A 26587-nucleotide genomic window follows, 5' to 3' on the forward strand; every position below is an offset into this window, starting at 1 on the left:
ATGTACGTAAAATATATTTATTTTATTTTTATGAGCCCATATTGTCCGACTGCTGGGCAAGGGTTCCCTCTTATTCTTTCACTTATCCCTATCCTCGCCATCCTCGGAAGTCCCCCACCAGTTTCTGACAAAGGCGTCAAGCTCGTTCCGCCATCTCCGACCAGGACCGTGACGCCTTACAATTTGTGGGACCCAACGGTTCTTGTGGCTTATAGATCATCCGACATACGGCAGACGGGCTGCCCTGTGCCATTTGATCCTGACGGGTTACTACGCCAGTAAATCTAGTTTCGGAGCTATACGGTCTATTATATTTATCTTTACCATATCATCGGTCTTTTACCATACCGACGTTGATTCAGTTTCAATATTTTCAATTGATAAGTCAATGTTTTTGGATTTGTCATACCTGATTTCAATCATTGGTGTCGTCAATCAACATTTCTGTTAATGGCCTTCAATCACGAAACTTCGACAATCGCATCAATCTGGGTTTTAAACCGTCAATCTGGGTTTTAAACAGTCAATCGTGAGCGACCGTCTCGTCTCTTGTGCGCCCGCTACCTGGTGCGGTTCAGCTAGCGAATGGCCTTATTATGACGCCCGGAGCGGATTTACGAAAATAGTATGAGCGAATACTAACCGGCGCGGACGCGTGTGTGACGATTTTTCCCTACAATGGCACCCGCGTGCGTGTGCCCGCTCCGTGCACTCGCACCAGCTAGCGGACGCCCTAAAACTCATCGTAAGTAATACATACTTATCCTACCTTTGAGTCACATGTATTCGGCATACCGGCTTTAAGCGTATACCCGCTCCATCTCCTCTCAAATTACCTCCATTAAAATTCCAGTAAAGCCCATAAAACAGTAACTACTAACTAAACGTTATGGAAACGCATTTGTAATTGGTCAATTACTGAAAACCGGCCATTTTATGCGCGTGAAGTGCATCAATTGAGTAATTTGACACACGCAACAATTAGAAACAAGGGCTATCCAAAACTGATGGCGGTATCTAATGGATGTGGAGGCCGTTCACCTGGGATTAGGTGGTTGACATCCTTTTACTGTTTGTATTTAGGCATTATATGTACTCTTTGTGATTTGCCCGAGTCTGTGTTTCCGTATGAGTACAATCTGAATCTCTTCAAGGCTAGAGTAAATAGGTATCTCATAGGTAAGCGTGCTCCGCCGTAGACCGCATCATTACTTACCATCAGGTGTGATCGTGGTCAAACGCCTGCCTATCCTCCATAAAAAAAAAAAAGATGGGTAGTATATTGTTTCTTTGGGTTTGACGTACTCTGTTAGCTCAGTCACACAAAACAAGGCTGGCCCGGAGTCGGATGTCGGAATATTAGTCCGCCTCCTTCAATATCAGGTTATGGCTCCTTTACACGATGGCCCAGCGTAGGCCAGTCTTAGGGACGCATTTATGCGTTAGAGGGAGCAAGTGGTATTGCTATCCCATTTCACCGCATAGGTGCGTCCCTTAAACTGGCCTACGCTGGGCCATCGTGTAGAGGAGCCCTTACTGCTTGCCAATTCTTGACTAAGTGTTCGCCCAGATCCGACTCCACTATGTCGCTCCAAGACCAAGTATATCTGAGCCGCCTACAGGATATCCGCCTGTTGTTGCCGGGTGTTTTTTCCGATCGTCAGTTATCTCAAGATAAAGTTTTTTTTTGTCTGCCTCTTTCGCACTTATGAAATGTTTCTAAACGTGATGGCTTTGGCTTCCCTTTTACACACTTCAACTGTCTTTAATTAAGCGTACCTAAGCGTCATTCTAGATCTATGATCGGTTCTACAAGCAATTAGTAACTGTAACAGACGTCTTGCAGTTTTCTGCACCATGTCGTTTCTCCTACGGAACCCCTTCTTTTAAAAATACTAAAACCAAAGAGAATTTGAAATAGAAGTGGATTGACAAATAAAACTTTGTAACCACAATAAATTTACTGCCATCTTCGACAAATTATTAAATCTTTTAGAACGCCATTTGACTTTAATCCTTATTATTTCACGGATATGTGTTAGATTTGTTAAATATCTAAAAGTGGCGCCATCTAATAGATCAAAGGCGAAAGGTATGGCGTCATCGTTACGAGCGATGGCGCCACAATCTTTAGCCGATGTCCGGTAAGATGGCGCCACTTTTTGATATTTAACAAATTTAACACATATCTGTGAAAGAATAAGGATCAAAGTCAAATGGCGTTGACGTTGGCCCAGCTAAACTATGTTGACTAAGTAAATTCAGGTTTCACAGCTAACTTACTTTAAATATAAATGGCTTAATCTAATTTTACACACTCGGAAGTTAATATCCTTCCTGCACTACAATTTACAGTTAGCACATTTGCTAACACTAGACCGCGATTACTTTAATCAAGTTAATGACAGGTTTACAAAAGTAACGGAGCGCTAATGTTATGTGAATGGGTCTCATTAGTTTAATTTGTTACAGTATTTGAACTGTCATCGTCATTATATAATTATTTTAAGTAGGAATTTAAATCATTAAAAAGTTGGACATTCTTGATTAATGTATTTCGCTAGGGACAGTAAATAAAAAAATATACAATTAAAAATTAATATTTGTAATTTAAAAGGCCAACGTTCCAAAAATATATTTACACGACCTTTTTGTCAGTGTTTTTGAGGCGTGTAAGTATGCACGATTTTTTTATTTTATTTAAAGTCCGTTAATTTCAAGGGTGCATTCATGAGCTTAAATTAAGCAACTCTCTCAAAGAAATTGGTATTCTAATAAACTCTATTTTGGGGATAATCAATGATTTATTTTTATATAAGGCCCCTACGATCGTGTACACTTGCCTTCGGGCATGTTTATATATTGATTAGTGTTCATGTGAGTTTACACATTTGGTACTAAACGCAAGTACTATCTCGGACGATCGATATTCGAAATGTCATTGGTATGTCATAGTTTTCAATTGTTTAGTGGATTTTAATATTATGTCCGTATTACAACAAAGCTATTAATTTCATTTTTACAAAAAAAAATAGTTAAGATATTCAGTTTCCTTAAATGTACTTAGCCATACTTAAAAAAAAACATCACGTATCTTTAGAAGTTGGCTTGTAAAGATGTTTATGAACTCGACTGTACGAGCGAGATGCACTACAACATTGCCTGTAGTGCATCTCGCTCGAACAAATCAACACAAGATCAAATTTTTAAAGACTCAACATCGTGTGAAGGACCGTTACATATACAGTCCAGTAGAGCTAAGATGGTCGGCTCTTTATCATTTGTCACCATACCTGTCACGTTCTAACAAATATGTAAGCGCGAAAGTGACGGGCATAGTGACATGCTGACAGGTGATAAAAATTGAACCATGCTGCCATTACAGGTATTAAATATCGACACGGACAAAGTGACAAAAATATGTACACACTACCTTAATATATAGGCAATAAGGTCGTGTTTACATATTTTTGGCACTTTGTCCGTATCGATATTTAATACCTTGACTGTACAATTCAAAGTATCCATAGTGTGTTTTATCGAAATTAGGTACATGGCCAGTAGATGGTCAAGTATCGTATATATATGGATTTGATGTGGTCAGTCTTTAGCGGTTTTCACACATTATTATAATTATACTGAAACGGGACTTAATCGCGTTTAAAAACCACAGCCGACTTAATGTCTCGTCCGAATGGCACCTTTGGATGTAGTTCATATTTGATTTTATACTTGATTAAGTCCCGGGCTATAACCGCGAAAATAGAAGTTCGTCAATTGCGGGCATTTTTCTCTGTCACTCTAATTACGTATTAGTTAGAGTAAAGGAGAAAGATCCCCGCAATTTGACAATTTCGGTTTTCGCGGTAGGCCCCCTGATTTATGGTGCCCACATTGGCTGTTATAAAATGTTATACAAAATCGTGTGACAGGGACATCATGATAGTAATTTATTATGTTGTCCCTGTCACACGATTTTATATAACATTTTATAACAGCCAATTTGTGAGCACCATTAGGTATAATGGCACTATTATTACATTTTATATACTTATTTATATTCCGTGTCAGAAAAGGCTCTAATTTACATAAACGATGGCCATCTGGGTGCCAATTTGAAATTAGTTCACATTAAAATAAACAAGGTATGACAAATAAATAAATAAATAACTATCAGGGTACATCTTACACAAATCAACCTAGTCCCAAACTAAGCAAAACTTGTACTATGGGTTCTAGGCGGCGTTAAACACATACTTATATAGATAAATATGTAGTTATCTACAGGAACAAAACATAGGGTTAGGACATTTAAAAAAATGTCTACCTACCCACATCAATATTTCTTTGTATAGTTTTGCAAGAATATAATAAAATTTGCACTTAATGTTATAAATAGATAAAAATGTACTCGTCAATATAATTAATTATTGATATGAGTATGTTTTACTCATGTAAGTGAATTGTAATATTCTTATGAGTAATAAAGAAATAAACCTATTTGTGTGATGAACGCAGATATTTGTTCCTGAGTTATGGGTGTTTTCTATGTAAGTATATAAGTATACTTATGTATAACAAATAAATGTTCTCACCAGGATGAAATGATCGAGGATTCATTATAATACAAGTAATTATAAGTAAGCAGGCCAATCACGTGACCGAGTTTCGAGCGCCCTCAACCACCATCTTGAATCTTGAACCTAAGCTACACTTGAGAGCCCTCCTCCTTAAGTGCAAGACTTGCAAATCTTGAGGACTTGGAAACCCGGAAATTCATTCGGGGCGTTAACCCTCTTATTCGTCAAACTTGGCAAACTTTAGTTTAAAACAAGAAATATTACTTTGCTAATCCGCGAGAAAATAACGTGTTAGTCAATCAGTGCTAACCCGTTATACTTACTTGCGTATTTTTACATGCAATTAATGTTCCCACCCTCCCACCGCAAAAATAAATACGCAAATAAATATAACAACCCACCACCAAAAGTACAAAACTCGACACGTGTTTCGCCTCTCTACGAGGCATCCTCAGGAGATGCTGGAGATGTTGACGGTCTGACACCCGACAACTGACTGAGCTGTCTAGAACGGTCGGCCATATTTATACCTTGACCAGTCCCCCTACTGTGCAAGTGTGAGTGAGATGGAAAAATTCGTAATAACGGCGATGACGCAACATTCAACTGTTCGTTAAGAATCATCCCCCTATTGTTGTACCTAATTATTTCCAACTGTTCCGGAACACTCAAACGCAATCCTTTCTCGCAAACATGTAAAATATCAAAAGAATGATTCTCAGGTAAAGCATGGCCACTGTCTAAAAACACTTGAACACTTGAAGCACTTGATAGACAGTGGCCATGCTTTACCTGAGAATCATTCTTTTGATATTTTACATGTTTGCGAGAAAGGATTGCGTTTGAGTGTTCTGGAACAGTTGGAAATAATTAGGTACAACAATAGGGGGATGATTCTTAACGAACAGTTGAATGTTGCGTCATCGCCGTTATTACGAATTTTTCCATCTCACTCACACTTGCACAGTAGGGGGACTGGTCAAGGTATAAATATGGCCGACCGTTCTAGACAGCTCAGTCAGTTGTCGGGTGTCAGACCGTCAACATCTCCAGCATCTCCTGAGGATGCCTCGTAGAGAGGCGAAACACGTGTCGAGTTTTGTACTTTTGGTGGTGGGTTGTTATATTTATTTGCGTATTTATTTTTGCGGTGGGAGGGTGGGAACATTAATTGCATGTAAAAATACGCAAGTAAGTATAACGGGTTAGCACTGATTGACTAACACGTTATTTTCTCGCGGATTAGCAAAGTAATATTTCTTGTTTTAATTAGCATGGATTTCCGCAAAGTAACGCCTGATTCTATTAATTAAACTTTAGTTTAATTTTGCCTTTCTGACAAAACTAACATGTCGAAATGAGAGATAAAGGGGAAACCATTTTCAACGAGATTTTAGTTTACTTTATTTTTTGGCGAAATGGTCGATTTGGCGCTGGCTGTATTTTATTTTGGAAATCAGTGGAAATTTGCTAAGACCATTTTGTCGTAGCAACATTGGATTTGGTAGCTGCCCTCTTGCCCCATTTAACATTTCACCCTAATATAAGTAGTGTTACGAGTAGTTTACATTTTCCGCGGTATTACCAAGGAGTAAGGAGATTGAGGGTCTACCATCAACATGGAGAAATCTAAAAACGTTATCAGCCTTTGTCGCTCGAATACGCGACAGAGAGACAAATTTTTCGATTTCTCGATGTTAGCGGTAGGTCGTATGACCGCGTAGCCAACGTTACAATCGTTAACGCTCCGTAGCGTAGCGTAGTCATCTCTCTCTATCACTCTTCCATATTAAGTACAACTGTGACAGTTGCGTTTCGTCCGCACGGAGCGTGAACGATATGCACGTTGACTACGCGGGCTGGTTCGCTCCGCTTCAAGACCGCTGCCAATTTTATGAACGATGTGTTCATTCCCTTCGTTCTACACATATAAAGACAGAAGCATACCTGGAGCCATCGCGTACTTCGACACGTGCCAGTTTTGCAGCTGTCCTCGACCCCTCCCTCGTGTTGCATGTTTTGAAATTTACTTGCATTCCAGATGTAAGCATGCAAGTTAGTGCATGACAAATGGCATATACAAAGAGGTGTTGTTTATCTATTAATTTAAAATTTTATTTAGGCTACAAGGCCCATATTACAAATACCTTACAGACTAACATACATTTTATAAAATTACAACTAAACACTATTTCGGCGAGAACACGTCGTGGCTCCGTTGAATCGTCTGCCTTTTTCGGATTCGGCAGTCTACCCCGGAACCTTCGAAACACGACGCTCTACGGCCAGAAGTCGGCGCACTCGATGGTCCCCTGCAGCGGTTGCGGCACGTGAACCACAAAAGAGTTGAAGTGCGCGTAGTAAATCGAAGCTGGAACACCCTCAGCGTGAGCCGGTCTTCTGGTGTACATACTCCACCAGTTCAGCAGGCGTGGAAAGCAAGTGCAAGTTATGCAAGTGTGCTTTTAACATGGTATTCCCGCCCTAAATTTTGCATATTCATGACTATCATCTATAATAATGATAAAATGGTAATTAGCAAAGCACACCATTAAATATTTAAATGTCATTATTACCATTATTATCTCAACGACTCACAATGACGTGTTTGTCTCGTAATCGACTTTGAACTCTGTTGACCTTCACATTAAAAAAGTAAATAGCCGACGGAATCCGGAGACATTTTTGTGAAGTCACATTCTTGATTGTGTCATTTTTAGGGTTCCGTAGCCAAATGGCAAAAAAAAGGAAACGTTTTAGATTCGTCATGTCCGTCTGTCTGTCCGATTATGTCACAGCCACTTTTTTCCGAAACTATAAGAGCTAGTTCAAACTTGGTAGGTAAATGTATTCTATGAACCGCATTAAGATTTTTACACAAAAATAGAAAAAAAAACAATAAATTTTGAGGGGTATCCCCATACCCCTTACAACCATACTTAGAACTGAAACTTAAAAAATCTTTTTTCATCAAACCCATACGTGTGGGGTATCTATGGATAGGTCTTCAAAAATGATATTGCGGTTTCTAATATCTTTCTAAATTTTCTAAACTGAAAAGTTTGCGCGAGAGACACTTCCAAAGTGGTAAAATGTGTCCCCCCCCCCCCTGTAACTTCTAAAATAACTGAATGAAAAATCTAAAAAAAAAAAAACTTCCACCAAAAATTGGTTTGAACGAGATCTTAGTAAGTAGTTTTTTTTAATACGTCATAAATGGTACGGCCCTTCATGGGCGAGTCCGACTCGCACTTGGCCGCTTTTTTTTATGCTGAATTATAACGGAACAGGAAACGCAGCTTGCCCAGCCGTGTAAGCATGGCTGCATTTTTGTCACTATGCCTGTCACTTTCGCACTTACATACTTGTTAGAACGTGACAGAAAGTCTCTGGATAAAGAGGAAAATGAAGACTACGTTTGTATGAAAACGCGTCCGTCTTAACTCGATTGTATGATAGCGGCTTTATGAGGGTTGTGTGACTGTTAAATTTCCGCAATAAAATTCATTATATTGCTGTTACGCTCGCACAGTGACGTTTGTAGCCGGCATCATGGGCGGGACAGCAAAATTCCAATTTATTCCTTAAATTAACACTTACAGCCAAGCTACACATGTTAAAAGGAGTGACATTATATACGTATTGATACTAACAATTTACTTACTGCTAACTATACATTGATTGAGCTGGTCGTCGTTATTGACTCTAGGTATCGGCTACTAACTGCCAAAAAACTAGCTTCAGAGCATTGGAATATATCTAGTTTGCTGTCGCTGTCCAATATATCATTCAAGAGAGACAATGCGCGGTGCACGGTGCAGCGGTGAGTAAGATAATTATGAACGTGCAATACAGATAGCAACAGGCAGTTCAATGATCGAAAATTCTGTGGTAAATACCTTTCTTAATTTGAGTATTTATAATTATATAACCGTATATTATATATATCGTCGTTTAGTATTAACAACACGAGCTTTATTGAGCTTATTGTGGGACTAAGTGGAACTACCTGTGTAATCCTATTTATAAAAAAACGTATTAATAAATAAATAATAATAATTAAATAAATATTATAGGACATTATCACACAAATTGACTAATTCCCACAGTAAGCTCTATAAGGCTTGTGTTTTGGGCACTTAGACAACGATATTTAATATAGTCAAATACATAGAAAACACCCACGACTCGGGAACAAATGTCCGTGCTCATCGCACGAATAAATGCCCTTACCAAGATTTGAACCCGGGATCATCGGCTATATAGGCAGGGTCATCCCCACTAGGCCAGACAGGTCGTAAATATTCTTTATTCATATTATTAATAAACGAACAGGACATCCCGTTAACTTCAGGCGGCTCGTTTACCACTTTTAAAAATAAATCCAGTATTAATATAATAGTGAATAGTTATGCACAGACAACCGGACAGACATCCTGTCTCCGAGCCCCGAGGCATGCGCAGTAATATCCTGTTTAGGCGACATTTAGAAAACGGACAAACGAAGTCAACAAGAACGCGGATCAGGTGCGAAATGTCAAGAGCGCGTACATTCTTTTTAGGGTTCCGTACCCATACGGTAAAACGGGACCCTATTACTAAAACTCCGCTGTCCGTCTGTCACCATGGTGACAGGTGACAGCCTGTAGGCTGTATATCATAAACCGAGATAGCATTTCTGTTACCGCTATAACAACAAATACTAAAAAGTACGGAACCCTCGGTGGGCGAGTCCGACTCGCACTTGTCCGATTTTATATCTGGGAGATCGAGCTTTACTCGGAAAACATATAAAAACTCAAAAATGCGCATTTTCCCAGAGACGGCTTGCTATATTTTTCTCCCCCGAAAACCCCCATATAGCAAATTTCATGGAAATCATTAGAGGCGTTTCCGAGATCCGAGAATTGCTCGTTTAAATGTATAATAAATATAGTTATGAACATAATATCTTTCAGCGAAATGACTAACTAAAGTCAATAAGTATATAAATTTTATGATAATAATTTGTTCAATTATGAAGTTAATAATGTTAATATTTAGCATGAAATCAAGTTAATAAAAAAAATATATATAAGTAATACAATTAACTAAACTAAAACTACTATATAAAACTAAAAATCTAAATCTAAAATGGGCCCCCGTGGCAAGGTACCGAGGATGCTGGCAGCATTTCCTCGCTGGATCGCTATGCTCAAGCGTTGGGCGAGGAAGCTGCCAGCTCTCTTATCCCCGGTCCCATCCACCAGCCGTTTCGCCAATTGCCCGTATAGGCCCTGCGCTGCAGGGCCCCACGGACCAAGAGTCTCGACTCCAAATGCAACAAAGTTGTAGTTGGTGTCGAGACTCCCGTATTTGCGCTTTTTGAGCGCCTCTGCCGCTTCCGCCGCCGCGCCGGCTTTGTGTGTAGTACCGTGGAGGTGGGAAGGTGCCAGCGTGTCAACACAAGTTGCGTCCCACACGAGCACACGTCCCATCCTCCACGGAATCAAAGACATCCCGTCTGGTCTCTTGCCATCGTCTCTGGCAATACCGGCAGGCTCCAGCATAGCCGGAACGTTGACGGTGGCAAGTGACCGACGGATTATGTCGTTAAGTGCAGCGTGGCGCGAAAGGCGACCCGCGCTACGTTGGCAAGCAAGTCCGTGGCGTCCCAGTTGGTCCACCTCAAAGCCACAGGAGCATTTGTGCGGTGCTCAGATTGGGGCCCCTAAGCGTAGCCCCATTGCCAATCGGAGTGTTTCGGAGTCTAGGTGGGTACCAATATTGGGCGATGGGTAGGCATTCAGCCAGTGGCCTGCCTCTCTGCAGCCGACAGCCAACAGCCGGGCTCGCTCAGCTCCTGCGCTTGTTCAAGTTGGTTATTGATTTACTGTGTTAGGTGTTGATAGTTAATATCTAATTAATAATATTATTTACAAGTATGAACGATTAAACTTGTACATTTTGTATCAAAATTCTACTAATAACCGTTTTCATTTTTGACAATACGATGTAGTCTTTTGACGGGGCATCCTTTTAACTCTATCTCCAGCAGCTTACCAAACAGCTCAAGCCAACACCCTACAAAAAATCTTAATATTTTACATACAATGTATGCCCCTCTGCGGTGTTGCCCCTCCTGCCCCCCCTAGGCAGGCGATATCAACTTGGCCCCCTAGTTCACTGGCTGGCTACGCCCATGGAGTGGCCTCTTCCGTATCCCTGCTGGGAGGCTTTGTGGCGTTGCACGCACACTACAGCAGTATGAACACACTCGCTCTCGGCTTGTCTTCGAGTCTCTCGCATACGAGATGAAAACCCAATTTTAAACTCTCAATCAAAAAGTAGACTTTAATCTCTTAAGGGCTTATCTAATCATTACGCCATCGATGATATTTCGCCAACTAAATACCGAAAACTGCGACAAACAAACATACCAATGATTAGTAAGTACGATTATCTTATCGTAACTATTTCCGACCTAATATCGTTAGGATAAAGGAATGTGAGTCTTATGTAGTTCATAATTAGGTTGAATATATATGGGGTTTGTTTAGATAAGATTGTCGATGACGCGACGACAGTTTTGGGTCAATCTGTCGACACATCGTTTTTACTAGAATGATTTTGAATGCACTTAACAATTGTTTTCTACGAGTATGTTTATTATTTTATTTCGACTCGCTGTCATTAATTTTCATTTTACTATATTATGTACATTTATTCATTTAACTTTTAACTTAGTTTCCAGCTTCCAGTAGTCAACAGAGGTCCTACCGCGAAACACGAAAATTGACATTTCGTTATCTCTGCCTCCCGCTTTTCACACGGTGTTGTTGTTTTTTTTTTTATACCACGACGGTGGCAAACAAGCATACGGCCCGCCTGATGGTAAGCAGTCACTCCAGAGGTGTACATGCGCGTTGCCGACCCTTTAAAAACCTGTACACTCCTTTTTTGAAGAACCCCATACTGTAGACCCTCGGGAAAACCTCGGAAAGGAGCTCATTCCACAGCCGGAGCGTCCGCGGGAGGAAATCCTGTTGAACCGCACAGTACGCGCCCATTTAGGTTCTAAGGTGTGAGGATGAACACCCTGCCCTTTGTTTAGATATCAAGATAAAATTGAGAGCCCCAAATAAACTTTCAAGGGAAGATATTTCGAAAACTATTCAAGATATCGAAAAACTTGAATAAATTCTAGCGAGTAGAAGTTTCATATGCAAAACTTCCGGATTCTAGAAGTTTTATAGTTAGTGCCAGACATTGATAAATGTTACGTTAATGTCAAAGCCAAGTTTCATGTAATTTTTTTAATAGCACATCGGTGGCAAACAAGCATGCAGCCCGCCTGATGGTAAGCAGTCACCGTAGCCTATGGACGCCTGCAACACCAGAAATATTAACATGCGCGTTGACGACCCTATTAATAGTTAATTTAAACATGTCGTTATAAAAAAAAACAACGGCTTGCACTCCGGGAGTGCCGGCAGAAGTGAAAACTTGAATATTAACGTTGTGCATTTTTGATATTTTGGAAGAGTAGCAGTTTTATAAAAAGATAGAATTCCTACGTAAATAAATTTGAGTGTGGAAGATATTTTGAAATGCGAATTGAATGGAGCAGGACTACATCCTACACAATCAGAAAATGTCTAATGAATCGTTCACCACCATATTAAGTAAAACAATCACGCTTCTTTTCTGTTATTTAACTTTTTGGTAAGGAAAAATTTGTGTAAGTATCTACAATCATGGACACCCAACAACACAAAGATACAATACAACACAATTAACAAAGATTTAACCTTTTTAACCGTTATGACGGCACTTTGATTATGAAGAAAATAAAATGTCACACTTGAATGAGATACGATTTTTCAAAAGTAACCAGGCTTCGATGACAGTCATTTGCACGTCACCATGATGTCACGTGTCCGTCTTACGAATTTTCAATCTGACGGTCACGTGACACCTGACGCGAGTTTAACATTTTTTCCCCATCACTAAAAGTGCACAGCGCCGCTAAAGAAGTTTTCACTTCAAAATTAGAGCTTAAACTTCGATTGTATTGGAGCGGCGGGTACGTGTGACTTAACTAATTTAAGTATAGTTCGTGTCATTCCGGATGAATCACGATTTGTCAAATCTAACCTTTCATAACACGACAATACGTATCAAATCACGCGTCTTCGTGAATGACATGATCTATATTTATCAACTTAGCCACAATAGTATGTACAAATACATATGTATTAAGCTAAGAAACTAAGTGAAACCAAACGCTTATTAAAAAAACTTTACCAATTGGACACGTTCATCAAGCGAGCCAATTGAATGCAAGTACAACCTGTTTTTTTGCGCGTTGGTATGTCGATGTATTACTTTTCAAGCCTCATATCTCTTTCAACCGTTACCTTAATCTTAGAACTTTATCGTCATGAGAATAAGGTTGCTTTTCCAATGTTACTCTTGAATAATAAAAGAGGTTTCCAAAGTAAAGGCGTTTCGTCGTGAGTCGATCACTGGGGAAAGGCTTTCGAGTCTTATAACTCGAGCAGTTGTTGAAACCAGTTTGGTGTGAACATTCGCAGCGTGGCCTCCTTATGAAGTCCTGATCCATTTTTTTTTTTTCAAAAATGTATTGTGTATTGTGAACCGAACTTCTCCGCCAATCACCAAGTCTTCACATTTCCTTTAATTGTTGTTCGGAAAAATAAATATTGATTACTTACTTCAAAAAAAAGTTACTTCAGGGAACAAATAATTTTTTTGATTTGTGTTTTAAAAATAGTCACAATACCTATCTATATAAACTGAAATCTTCTTCTTTATCGTTGTACTCTTTGCAGAGTGTCGTGGTCAACTGCTGACATCAGGCGCAGATGTTGCTTGCCGTACGATTTCTCGCCATTTTTCGCGGTTGGAGGTTGTTTTGGCAAATGCTTCAGGGGTCCCTACATGGCAGATTTGATTTCGTCATTCCCATCGCATAGGTGGCCTTTTACGCGGTCTTCCCGTTTGTTCTACCCTGCACCACTAGACCCTCTATGGAGTCATTGTTTCGCCTCAAGACGTGACCGAAAAAACTGAGTATGCGGGTCTTTACGAAAGTCGAAAGGCGCTGCTTGATACGGAGCTCTTTAAAGATGGAGACATAAACTGAAATTGATGTCATGTACTAAAGGAAAAATTACCAATCACTCTAGTGGCCGTATTGAAATAGATGTTATTATTATGAGCCCATATTGTCGCACTGCTGGGCAAAGGCCTCCCTCTTATTCTTCCACGTGTCCATATCCTCTGAAGTCTCCCACCAGTCTCTGTCAAAAACTGATGTCATGTACTAAAGGGAAAATTACCAAGCACTCCAGTGGCCGTATCCGGCCTCCGCCACCAAAGTGACCAAACCCTCCAGTGGCCGTATCGGGCCTCCGCCACCAAAGTGACTAAGCACTCCAGTGGCCGTATCCGGCCTCAGCCACCAAAATGAAGCCTGTCTTTTCTTTTGTATATATACGACATAATAGTATATCTATTCCAGTACCAGGTTGCATTGCCAGATCAGTAAAGACCTGAATACTTAATCGGTGATTTAAACCAATACAATCACCTTATACCTTCCGTCATCGTGTGACTCACTTTTGTTTGTCTTACATAGTATGCAAGACCAAACTAAACATACGTAAGTTCTTTTAAAAACATATCAACGAACACAGTGATCTAACTGTCAAAAGACGCAGTGCGAAAATCTGTCTTATTTCATGCTGAATATGGTTGAGAATCGAATGAAAACTGTATGGATTTAAGCCTTTTTTGATAATGGGTAGGCGAAAGGGCACGCATACCTGCGCTTGATCCCCTAATCATAAACCGTTTTCTACTCATCTGTACATTAACACGTTGAACGCCATGGGGGGCACCGGCGACCTCACGAAGTCAACTGCAACACGCCATGGGGGGCACCGGTGACCTCGTGTTAAACCTGTTTTTAAGACGCTATCCTGCGCCGCGTGTAGCAGTTATAAGCAATGCGTTGTATGCAAGGGACCGGCATGGCGCTCGTTAGTAAAACGGTGGCTTGGGACGTGGGTGCAGTTAGTGACATAGTAGATTTGTTGAAAAAATGAAAAAAACAAGGCATTTTTTTCAAATCACAGCTTTAATTCTATAATTTATATAATTAAGTATTTGCAATCATTATATAATTAATAGAAATTAATTTCAATTATCTGGAGATACACGACAATTATCAAAAAATAAGAAAAAATAAATTTCCCAATGCAGACACACACCTGATACATGCATTCCACAAAAAAAAACATCATAAAAACCCAAAATTAACAAAAATAAACAAAAACAGCGTATCTTCTTGAACCAGTAGCAGGAATTGCCAAACCAAGCTATTGTCACACAATGCCAAAGCAGTTAAATTTTATATTATAAGCATATTTTAGCGGGTGCGAATGTGACAGTATAATGACCGGCACAGTGACCGGCGTGGCCGGCGGGGGGACCGGCGTGGCGTCATGGTAACGGTTTTTGAAATATGAACTTCACAGCGCCACGGGGGTCATCGGTGACCGCGAGTTTTTTTTTTTTAATAACTTTTTAACTAAACCTCCAATAACAAAATAAAATATATATCTATATACATATCAAAGTAATAATTTAATTTACATCAAGTTTTTTTTTAAGAAAAAATGAATATTTTGGTCTGGCGTTTAACGTGTTAACCAATATAACTTGAACCGGAGATATGTTACACGTAAACGTAATCAAAGGTCAGACATACTTGGCGGGTAATCGTGAGATTGTCAAGCCTCAAGTATGGTAGTACCTTCGCATAGTTTATACTCTCATGAGACCAAGTTATATTAGGGATCCATTGCCACAATTCACTGGAAATGAACCTTATTGTAAAGGAATAAGGTCTATCATTAGTCAATTGCTGTTCTAAGAAAGGTTTTATGAACGCTGCGCTTGCGATGCCCGATCCACATCCGTTGGAGAGGGGAGAGCGGGGAAACTTGTTCCGGCAGGCCGGGACTTGCATTCGTTTTGTTGTCAGCGCTGCTACTGGTTACTTATTGGATTATAGAAGGTTTATGATAGCGTTTAACGCGTTGTGACTTGTTTGGGTATGATTCATTACTGCTCAGGGTATATTCATAATGCCTGCTTAGTTTTTATTTGTTTGCTTTCACGTCAGAGTGAATGATTTAATTTAACAGCACCGAGTTGAATATGAATCATCAATAAAATGCCTTCTAAGTTTCATTTTACGAATTTTAATGTTTTATATGACCTTTCGTATGCTTTGTCCATTCCATAGTAACAGTTTGAACTTTTTGAAACTTCAAGGTCACTTCTTCAATAGCAAACTTTGACAAGGGTATACGAAAGTAATAAAAACATTATGATCAATTAGAAATTTCTAAACATTTATAGTAGGATAGTTAGGTAAACACAAATGTCAAAATTGCTATCAGACATCGAATAAAAAAGTTACCTTGGGGATATGACTTATGTGTGTGGTGGTCAAATATCGTGGGTTTAAATCCTGGTTGTGCTATATTGAGTAAAATTAATCGTTATCGAAAAAACTTCGTTGCCAAAAGATTCGGCCTGGATCTTCACCTTTATTTAATGTAACAACATAGTTACTTTCATCCTCCACCTTCTCCAGCTGATAATACAGGAGAAAATCTACGGCAACCGAAAACCGCGAAGATTACGTACCTCCTGGCTCAAAAGCCTCAGGTGCTGTTACAAGATTAGCACCAAATAGCTCTAATGATAGCCAACCTCCGGCATGAGACGGCAAGAAGAAGAAGAATAGTCACTTAATTGTAACTTAAACAGATCTCAATTTTACAAATCGTCGATACCTACAAAATATAAACTCGTCTGTCACGAACGGTATGCACGGGACATTCCGACTGCTCTAAATTCCACGCACATCTCGAACATTCTTGAATGAGCGTGTTATGAATTGTAAATATGCCAAAAAAACTCATTAGGGTTGTTGGTTTAACCCTGCGAGGGTACAGTGGGTTATTTGCCTGATATTTCTAGTATTTTGTACCCTTACCAAAGGTTTGCTTCGGTCGTCTTTAGTCTTAGTATAATATACAGTCAATTCGCCCGTTCGTATTACCTCGCTTTAAAAATTCGAAAATATTTTTCTCACAGATTTTGTCGTTTGTGGTTTCTCCCACTGGGAATTAGTATTCTCACCACGGCTGCCTTATCAGTGTCATATTCGCTAACGTTTGCGTAACTTACTTTCTATACATCTATCTCACTCTTAATTAATATGCCAGTACGAGCGAGATGCATAGAAAGCAAGTTACGCTCACGCTAGCGAATATGTCAGTGTCAAATTCATGGTAAAGCCATAGTAGTATTTTCTATACTGATTCTAAAAATGTTCCACATTTTAAATGAACTTTTAGTTTCCACTATGTCTCTGATCTCAGATGTTACACTACGTGTTGCGAAAGCGAGATGATCTGCAAGTGAATATATGCAGACGCCAGCGCCTAATGGCTTTATTCTTAGTAGTCTGCCAGATCTTATAATGATTGTCTCTATCGGTCTCTAAAATTTGGGTTTATTAGAAAGAGATAAAATAAGGGAGCCGAGCTACGAGTAAGCTCATGGTAGGGGAACTGGTCTGTTTGGGCGTTGTGTTGACGCTTATCGGTGAAATAACATGATGGAATTACATTTGCGGGCCCGCGTTCAGAGTATGTGATGGTTGTTTGTGATATTGTTTAGATTTTGTGCTTCCTAACTACCTAGTGGCTCTGTGAGCTGTATGTAGACCTGGCGAACCCCCATGGCTCCAACTTCACGAAAATCGGTTCAAAAATGCGACGTGTAGAGTAGAACAGCCGAACAGTAATACTAAAGGATTTTAAGGCATATAATATAGATACAAATGTTGATATTTTCAATAGTTTAATAAATGAGTATCATGAATCATGTGAATGATTTTACCAGCGATTGGGAATACCGTACAATAACAGGCACTGATTTCCATTCGTTAAGTGTTGAACTATAATAGACTTCATATTATTATTATTATTGTAGTTTGTGGGCCTTTGAATGCCACGTCGACCAGGCATTGGTCTATTGTGACAGCCCTTTAAAGTTCATTACTGATGCCCGTTGAATCCAGGAAATTCCAGATTCTTTGGGCCGTAATGTTCTGTACCTCATAGGGTTGCAATACGTGCCGCCCTAGGTGGGTACTTCTTTTTGACATTAGTGGTCCACAGGAGCAGAGAATGTGCATTGCAGTCTCCTCTGACTCATGGCAGAACCTGCATGTCGCGTCTTGTTTCTTTCCGATTTGAAACATGTGTTTGTTCAAGTTACAGTGTCCAGTCAAAATTCTGGTCACCGCGCAGGCTTTGTGTCTTTTGAGCCCTAGAAGCTCCCTAGCAGATTTACTGTTGAACCCTTTGATAGACTTCATATATACCATGATAAATATTGAGGACTATTACACAGATCGATCTAGTTCCAAACAGCAAAGTTAATACAATGGGTACTAAGCGATGTAGATACTTAAAAATCATACTTTCCATCAGGTGAGATTGTGGTCAAATGTTTACCTTTTTCGTAATAAAAAAAAAAAAAGAAAACATCCGCAATTAACGAAGAAATATTTGTGATAATCACACTGCAATTAAATGCCCTTACTAGATTTGAACCAATACTCCAGCTTCGTTGGGTCACTACGGCCAACTAGGCCAGGAACGTTTAAAGATAAAGCCAACTTTATACGTCTTTAACTCGCCCGATGGGGTTTTAAAACTACGCACTAACGTTAGTAAAATTTCTAGTGGCCCCTTATCTCTTCGCAGGTCATTAACTCTTCGACTCCCTAGCTAAAGTCTGCTGAAGTTTTTACCTGGGTTTTAAACTTTTAAATCTGTACCCCTAGTGTAAATTTAGTCGATAGCAAAACGTGACGTACGCGTTTGCGTTAAGTCTCATTTTGTATGGGTTTTTGAACAGCGCGCCAAGCGGGACGTTTTGGAAAGTCAAAAATCTCATACAAAATGACACTTAACGCAAACGCGTACGTAACGTTTCGCTGTCGAAAATATTTACACTAGGGGTACTGAACTAGCGATCGGCTCTAAATAAGTTTTTTTTTTTGAGTATTTTACGGTATCATTTTTACCATGCCATTAAGCCATTCACACCTACACGCAATATGCGAAATATTAGTCTAAACACGACTTGGTACTTTAGAACTATTCAGTTTTATAATGAAAAATAAATATCATAGGACATCCTTGCATAAATGGACTAATCATCATTGTAAGCTCAAAAAGGCTTGTCTTGTGGGTACTGAGATAACGATATGTAATAAACACACACATATAAACACTTAAACACAAACTGACTCTAGAACATTATCTGTGCGCATCACACAAATAAATGCCTTAATAGGTATTTGAACCCAGTAGTATTGGTTTCATAGGCAGGATCACTATCGACTAGGCCAGACCGGTCGTGATTTTTTTTTTGTCCAATCCGATGGCAATCCGGCGCATTTTGCATACAAACAGACAGCCTTAGCACAGTTTTATAAAACTGACAGTAACTTAACCTAAGTTGGCCTACTGGCGTTTCTGGCTTTAAAGAGTTTAAAGTGGACTGTATATCTGAAATGAAGCCGTGACCTACAGGCCATCAAGCCGATATAGCAGCCGTCCGGCCGCGACTGATGGCAATGGAATCCAGTATTTTGATGTCCAATCAGATGTGCCAGACAGTGCAAGTGGTAAATTCCAGTACTGTTGACAACACCGAGCTTTACGCTACTCTCAACAATAGTGAAACTGTACCTCACTCGTTTTCAGAGCTCTCGGTTACTCAACGTGTAAAGTTTAAAAAAAACTTAGTCATTTTACTGAAATTTGGCAAATCGATTGTGTACCAGACACGTTGTATTCCTTCCTGCAGAGTCATGTCCTGCTTGACTATTAGAGACTAAGTTTTTGATTAACCCATCATAAGCTAAGGTCAATGTCAGTGCACTCTATGTGTGATCGTAATAAATTCCGTTCAAATGGAAAATATTGACGGCGACATACGCAAGGTTAATAACAAACTACCTACCTAAAGTTTCGAAATAGTGCCGGCTGACCCGGGGCTATCACCGCGATACGGCGTCCGGCCGCGGCCGTCGACCCGACTATCTGGCCTGTGCAGATTCCCTTGCTTTTGTCCCGCTATCAATCCCGACCACTGCGGTCTGAGGTTTAGTGTTGTGAATAGTGATGACAGATGAGATGACTGTAGGACCTACCTAGCACAATATTTTTGCCACATTGGTGAACTAGCATCCTGCGTGATGGCTGGGTAATACAGCTATGGACTTAATGCTTTGCCAATTCTTGTTTCGCTTGCCTTTGTTCCGTTATCAATCTCGACCACTGCGGTTTGAGGTTTAGTGGTGTTGTACGGAATAGTAATGAATTGTTGACAATATATCAACATCGAGTGCGCGGCGAGTGTCGCGACAGTTTATCGCGTGCGAGATAATGTCGTGCTAAGGCTGCTGGTCTCATAGAGTCAACCAAGCTAAGTTGGCAGCGATTTTGGTAGGGCAGACTTTGCATGTGTTAAGTAGACGACCATAGAAGTTTGACGTTTAAAAGAACCCTTGCGCAGTCTACTTGCTCTGACTCTAAAAAGTTATAAGCTGGCCAAGTGTGTGTCGTATTAAGAATTGCGTATGCGATAATAGAAAAATACATATGTATGTGTAGAATATGAGCCGATTCTTATTATTATAATCATTTAACCTTTCATGTGGTCAATAATCGTGGGTTCATATCACAAATAGGTACAGAGCAGAAAAAAATGCGTACAGATGACTGAAACATTCGGTCAGAATTTTTACCATGCACAGACAAGAGGTACAACAAGCATTTGTACAATAACATTCAAGTAAATAAGAGAAGAAAAAAGTAAGATTATTTTGAGACTCATTTGTGTCAGCTGTGGAACTCTAGCGGCTTTTTTTAACGTGATTAACAGTTTTCTAAAATCATACAACTAGTTAATTAATGCCTACATGGTCTGGACACGCGCTTTATCCCAAAACATGAGATAATCGTCATAGAACGCCCGAGACTCGGACACGGCCAACCATTTAATATCTCCATCATGGAATGATGTAACCGCACAGCACAGTATGCTTCGCTGATGACTCACAATCCATCGCCAACAACTATAAAATCTCATAGGCCAATTCGAGTTTTAGTTATTCGATCTGTTCCCGACATGATACTGATCTGTCATCAAGTGACGTTTTTGGTTGAAGAACACACTTTGACACTGATGGCTCCTCTTCACGATGGCCCAGCGCTGGCCCAGCGAGATGGCCATGCGATGGCTGACACGCCACTACACGATGGCGACATTCAGTTGCGATCTATTCGTCTTCCAAGATGGACGTGGGAGCATTAGCCGCTGCAGCAATTTATTTATACGCCACGTACCAACCTTTTCTTAATCTGCACAATAATAAAGTAATTAAAAAGAAATGACGTAGAAGATTATGGTGGATGTTATCTATCCATCGCAATAAATAAATAAACTACTTATTATAGTTATTATGGGACAGTATTACACAAATTGACTAAGTCCCACGGAAAGCGCAATAAGGCTTGTGTTGTGGGTACTTAGACAACGATATACATATTATATACATTTTTATTTTTTATTTTTTTTAATACTACGTCGGTGGCAAACAAGCATACGGCCTGCCTGATGGTAAGCAGTCTCCGTAGCCTATGTACACCTGCAACTCCAGAGGAGTTACATGCGCGTTGCCGACCCTAACCCCACCCCCCCTCGTTGAGCTCTAAACACATAGAACTAAAAAAAATACTTAAATACATAGAAGACATCCATGACTCCGGAACGAATATCCATGCTCATCACACGAATAAATGTCCTTACCAGGATTTGAACCCGGGACCATCGGCTTCATAGGCAGGGTCACTACCCACTAGGCCACACAGGTTGTCACCTAAGTCAATTTAAATTTGTGCAATAAACTCTTCAAAGCTTTGAAACCTTACTAAAAATCATTACTTGTCTCTTCCTTAATGTGCCGCTGTGTTGGTATATATTGTGAATATATATAATTTATGTATATATATTTAGATATGTAGGTATCTAATATTAATTTCTTTTATTATTGGTATATTTATTTATTTAAATTGTGAATGTACTGTATATACAGATGTCTGCGTAATGTATAAGTTTTCCTAATCCTCTAACTAATTCGTGCACTATTTGTTTTAAAAACTTGTTTTTTTAATATCCTGCTACCTTATTTCTATAGTTTTGGTCTTTATGTTTGGGGTTCCATGTTACGGTTTCTCCCCGATATAACTCTAAAAACTTTATTCTTTCGTGATGCGGCCACATACTCGTCATTTTTAATCAAAATAATACACAGCACGAACGTCCTCACTCGACCGCGTTCGAGCACGCACTGAGTGATGGGCCACGTGTAGATGCGGACAGCCATCGCTGGTCCACTGCCTTTGATGTGCGGACGAAAACCCGACACCGCGGCCATCCCACCGCCATCCCGCGCGCCATAAGCCATCCGACACCACTACCCTCTCTACACGCTGGCCCAGCTTAGTGGACCACTATGATGGTCCATCGTGTAGAGGAGCCATGACAGATCAGTACCATATCGGAAACAGATCGAATAACTAAAACTCGAAGGGCCTATGAGATTTAATAGTGGCCAATTGGCCTATTAGTCTTTATACCCTTGATAATAGAGTTGATAACCCTGTGAAATGTAGACGCGACGCGGCTGTTCTTAATTCGGATTTGTAGGCACAATTAGAAGTAAGTGTACGAGTATAAACAGCTTTTGCGTCAATAAGAGATAGTGGTATATCTAATAGGGCGAAGTCGAAGTGATTGTTGGGGTAGGTAAAAGAAGTACAAATAAATGTGACTTATAATAGATATTAACTAATAAATTTAGTTACTATAAAAATATGAAACATTCGAAAAAAAATGATTTATAATTGTTGACAGTTTTCTGTCACATGTCAGATTTTTTATCTGATTAGAGAGATTTGAGGCTTGGCTCACGAGAAAAACGCCATGCGGGATGTTGATTCGACGATCATTGTCTCGATAGTCGTTTCAGCGAACGGTCTCCTAGAGAAGAATCTCAACACTCTCATTCAACACCTAGAGAGACTCTCGCTAGGTGGATTAAGGGTCAGATGCAGAAGGCGGTAGTCTTGGACACGGCGCCGATAGTCCGGTGGTTCCTCTATCTGCGGCATATTTTTATAAGTATTTTGTATGTTTATTCTGTATTTTATTTTTATATCCATATTATAAAATAATTTAACTTAAGAAGAAAAATAAATTATGGAATATTTACGTGGCTTCAATAAGGAAAACTAGGTATATTGTAAGCATAATATTTGCATAACTAAGTACATCGTTTGAACGCAAACTGTAGAGGTATATCTCTATTTGAAAAAGTATTCCAGCGTTGCAGATACTTTTGGCGCGTTGTGTCATTCGCTACTATTGATGACTGACTGACATTGTTGACTATACTTATGTCTCATACAGAGTATAAATAACCTACTCCACTCTGTTAACTGTTATCTAAATTCATCCTTATTACAAAGAGAAGAGAAGAAGAAGGTTGTTGATATTATCTTCTTCACTTCACTCTGTTGTCTACTTATATGGCTACCGCGCAGTTAAGAACAAAAAATAAGGTAGGTTTAATATGGGTTCAATATTTTCCTTTATAATTTTGATTCCCTGTCTGTCTATTCTATAACCAAAAACATCTATACTTTTTCGGAAAAACTTACACTTTTCGACTTTTAATTTAAATTCACATTCTTTTAATTTACTTAAAACCAACTCAAGTGTAGTAGTCATTTCCTTCATTGTTTTTCCGCACATGTATATATTGTCAATAAAAACAATCACATTAGGAATGTCCTGCAATTTTTGAGCCATCAACCTTTGAAAAGACCCAGGCCCCGTACTAACACCATAGGGTAGGTATTTATATTTAAATGTGCCTATTTCTGTTACTATTACAGTTAAATCTTGGGACTGGTCATCCAGTGGTGCCTGTAGATAGGCTTCTCGAAGGTCCAGTTCGCAATAATACTCTGCACCCCTTAATTTATTGAAAATATCTTCCACATGTGGTAGTGGGAAGCGGTCTATTTCTAATTGTGGGTTTAAAGTTACTTTATAGTCACCACACAAGCGTACTGATCCATCTGGCTTTAATATAGGCACCACCGGCGTTCCCCATTTGCTATATTTGACAGGTTCTATTCTTTTGTTGTCTAACAACCTTTTAATTTCTTGGGATACTTTTTCTTTGAGTGCAAATGGCACTGTTCTAACAGGTAAACATTTGGGTTGTGCATTTTCTTTTAATTTCAAGGATATGCATTCACCCTTAAAATTACCCCACCCAGGTGTAAATATCTCGGAAAATTTTTCCTTTATGATGTTGACGGGGTCTGTCATTTCATTTTTAAATATGTTTAATGGCCACATTCCAAAAAATTTTAGCAAATCTCTGCCCAATAATCTAGGTTTATTGTTTTCAACCACAAATAAGTTTACATTTTTAGTGTCATTATTAATTTTAAATTTTATGTTATGTATTATTCCCAATGGCTGTGTGACGGTTTGGTCATAGTTCTTGAAATTGACATTTGTCTCTTTTATTTCATGGATTAAATTTAAAGTTTCCACATCTTTTTGCAAAATTGTTGATGTTTCAGCGCCTGTATCCAATTCAAACTTGAATGTCACACCATTCACACTACCATCCACCAAACATGGAGGTACCTTATTTGTGGTTGATTTACAACTGTAAATATTATAATAGTCATCACTTTTTGGAAAAAGTCCTTGAATAGATTGCTCAATGTCAGAGTTTTGATTTTCCATTTCACTGTTAATTTCAAGTGCATTAATTTTGTGAGTTTTAGTACACATTTTGTACAGGTGACCTTGCTGGCCACATTCTGAGCAATATTTATATTTTAAACTGCACTCACTTTTTAAATGGTTATTTTTACCACAACAAAAACACTTCAATGACTTACCGGATGCTGTTGACTCACGGTTGGCTTTATTCGGAATTTGTTTTGGCTTACTCTGTGTATTCCGCTTGACAAAAAACATACTAGAGGCTGGTTCCTCCAGTGGCATCTTCATTTTAGTCTGCAGCCACGCCGCCTCTACAGTCCTTGCTAAAGTGGTTAATTCATCAAGTGTCTGGTTGCCGTTCTTAAGTAATTCAAATTTAACAAGAGATGAATACACTCCGTCGATTAATTTTTCTTTGACCTGGTCCTTGAAATCCTTAAAATTACATTTTTTGGCTGCTTTCTTCAGTCGTATAATGTAGTCTTCTATGCTTTCTTCTGCTTTCTGGTTACATTTCCTAAATTCTGCTCGATCCACAGGAATAGATGTGGATTTGTTGTATCTATCTTCTAATAGCTTGATGAGATCAGTAAATGACTTTTCTGTTGGTTTTGCAGGAGCACATATATGATTAAGGGTTTCCAATACTTTTGGTGTAATTTTAGTGATCAGCAGAGCTACTTTCTTATCCTCCGGCACATTATTCAAGCTAATCAAGCACTGCAATTGCAACTCGAATGTATCAAAGTCACGTCCATCGAAGGGTTCTATGTGGTAATTCACATAATTCGCCGCCATGACTGGTAATTCCTGCGTTTCTCGAGTCTTTATAAGCTTCCCGGCGGTTATCAAAGGTTGTCCACTTTTGATCGCGTCCCTTAGAAATTTCCTTAATTCGTCGATTGTTTCACACCCGTGGTCCAGATGCAATTCTTCTAATATTTGTAATAGTTCACTTTTGCTTAAAGTTTGCACAAAACTAGTCTTTTTTAGAGAAATATCACTCCCAAAACGTTCACTCAGAGACATTTGAAGGTTACCTCACACGAGTATCACTAATATAAAGTTTTTACTTTTTTTATCTAAAACTTGACGTATTTCAGTCCACACGCGTATAACGTTATTTTCTCGTCGCCATTATTGTGATTTGGAGCCAAATAAAACTGTAAATTAATTAATTACGGTTTATTCAGGGTTATAACACGCGTTCTTTACATGACCTCTTTGGTGACAGAACTCTTTTTGTGTTGCCACTGTAAAATACTGTGACAGGTTATTACAACTGCCAAAAACAAGTATTGAGTTTCACACAGCTGACATGAGAGTAGATCATAAATCCGATAGAAAGATAACGTTAATTAGTGTAATACCTGGAACAAAATACAACGGACACAATTTAACATCAACTACCACCAATTTAGAACCAATTGTTCGAAAAATTAGACATTTTTAAATGTTTATTTGGGCACAAACGGTACATGTTTCTTATAGCTAGTATCTATACATTCATAAACCAATACAGTTGCTACCACTTAGAAGCTCATTAAAGAAAAACAAGGTACGGGATAACTAAACTTAAAATAAACAACCACAGAGTTTCTCCTTCTTTAAGTGCCTTCTCCATCCCGGACCGACATTATGTCTATATGCCCTACTATCTGAAGTCATGCGAATTAGTTTCTCTGTACTGCCCACGTCCAACCAGTCTCTTGTGTTCCTTGTCCATGATATTCTCCTTCTCCCACGTCCTCGTTTCCCTTCAATCTTACCTTCAATAATTATCGTAACTTTAGTACACGTTTATGAATAAGGGGGAAAGTGTATAAGTAGTTTTATGTTGTTTTAGTCATAAATTTGTTTACGGCACATATAACTTTTGTGTTATCAAATAGATATAAATGTGAGGTCATATTAGCGGGTAACGGTACGTTAAGTCTTGTTAGGTAAGGATAAAGGTCAGGGTTTGTTATTAATTGGACAATGAAAGAAAATATGATCGATATTACCTACTTCATTCCCACAATCGC

The 26587-nt window shown here is 39.2% G+C and overlaps 1 protein-coding gene across 1 annotated transcript; it reads right to left on the reverse strand.

Moving 5' to 3' along the window:
• Positions 1 to 6859: 6859 nt before the first annotated feature.
• On the reverse strand, positions 6860 to 25358 carry LOC133525825 (uncharacterized). Its single transcript, XM_061862215.1, has 2 exons — positions 24737 to 25358; positions 6860 to 6951 (listed from the first exon to the last, which is right to left on the reverse strand). The coding sequence occupies exons 1-2, from the start codon at positions 25356 to 25358 to the stop codon at positions 6860 to 6862; spliced, it is 714 nt and encodes a 237-aa protein (XP_061718199.1).
• Between the last annotated feature and the right edge of the window lie 1229 nt (positions 25359 to 26587).

The sequence above is a fragment of the Cydia pomonella genome, chromosome 15, assembly GCF_033807575.1.
Source record: "Cydia pomonella isolate Wapato2018A chromosome 15, ilCydPomo1, whole genome shotgun sequence".
NCBI lineage: Eukaryota > Metazoa > Arthropoda > Insecta > Lepidoptera > Tortricidae > Cydia > Cydia pomonella.

What these genes read in the sequence shown, in the direction of transcription:
- LOC133525825 (XM_061862215.1), bottom strand. Translation starts at nt 25,358, where the DNA reads ATGGCGGCGAATTATGTGAATTACCACATAGAACCCTTCGATGGACGT. An exon ending in CCGTGAGTCAACAGCATCCG is followed by an intron (nt 6,952 to 24,736) that starts GTAAGTCATTGA and finishes AGGGTGTTCCAG; the next exon opens with CTTCGATTTACTACGCGCAC.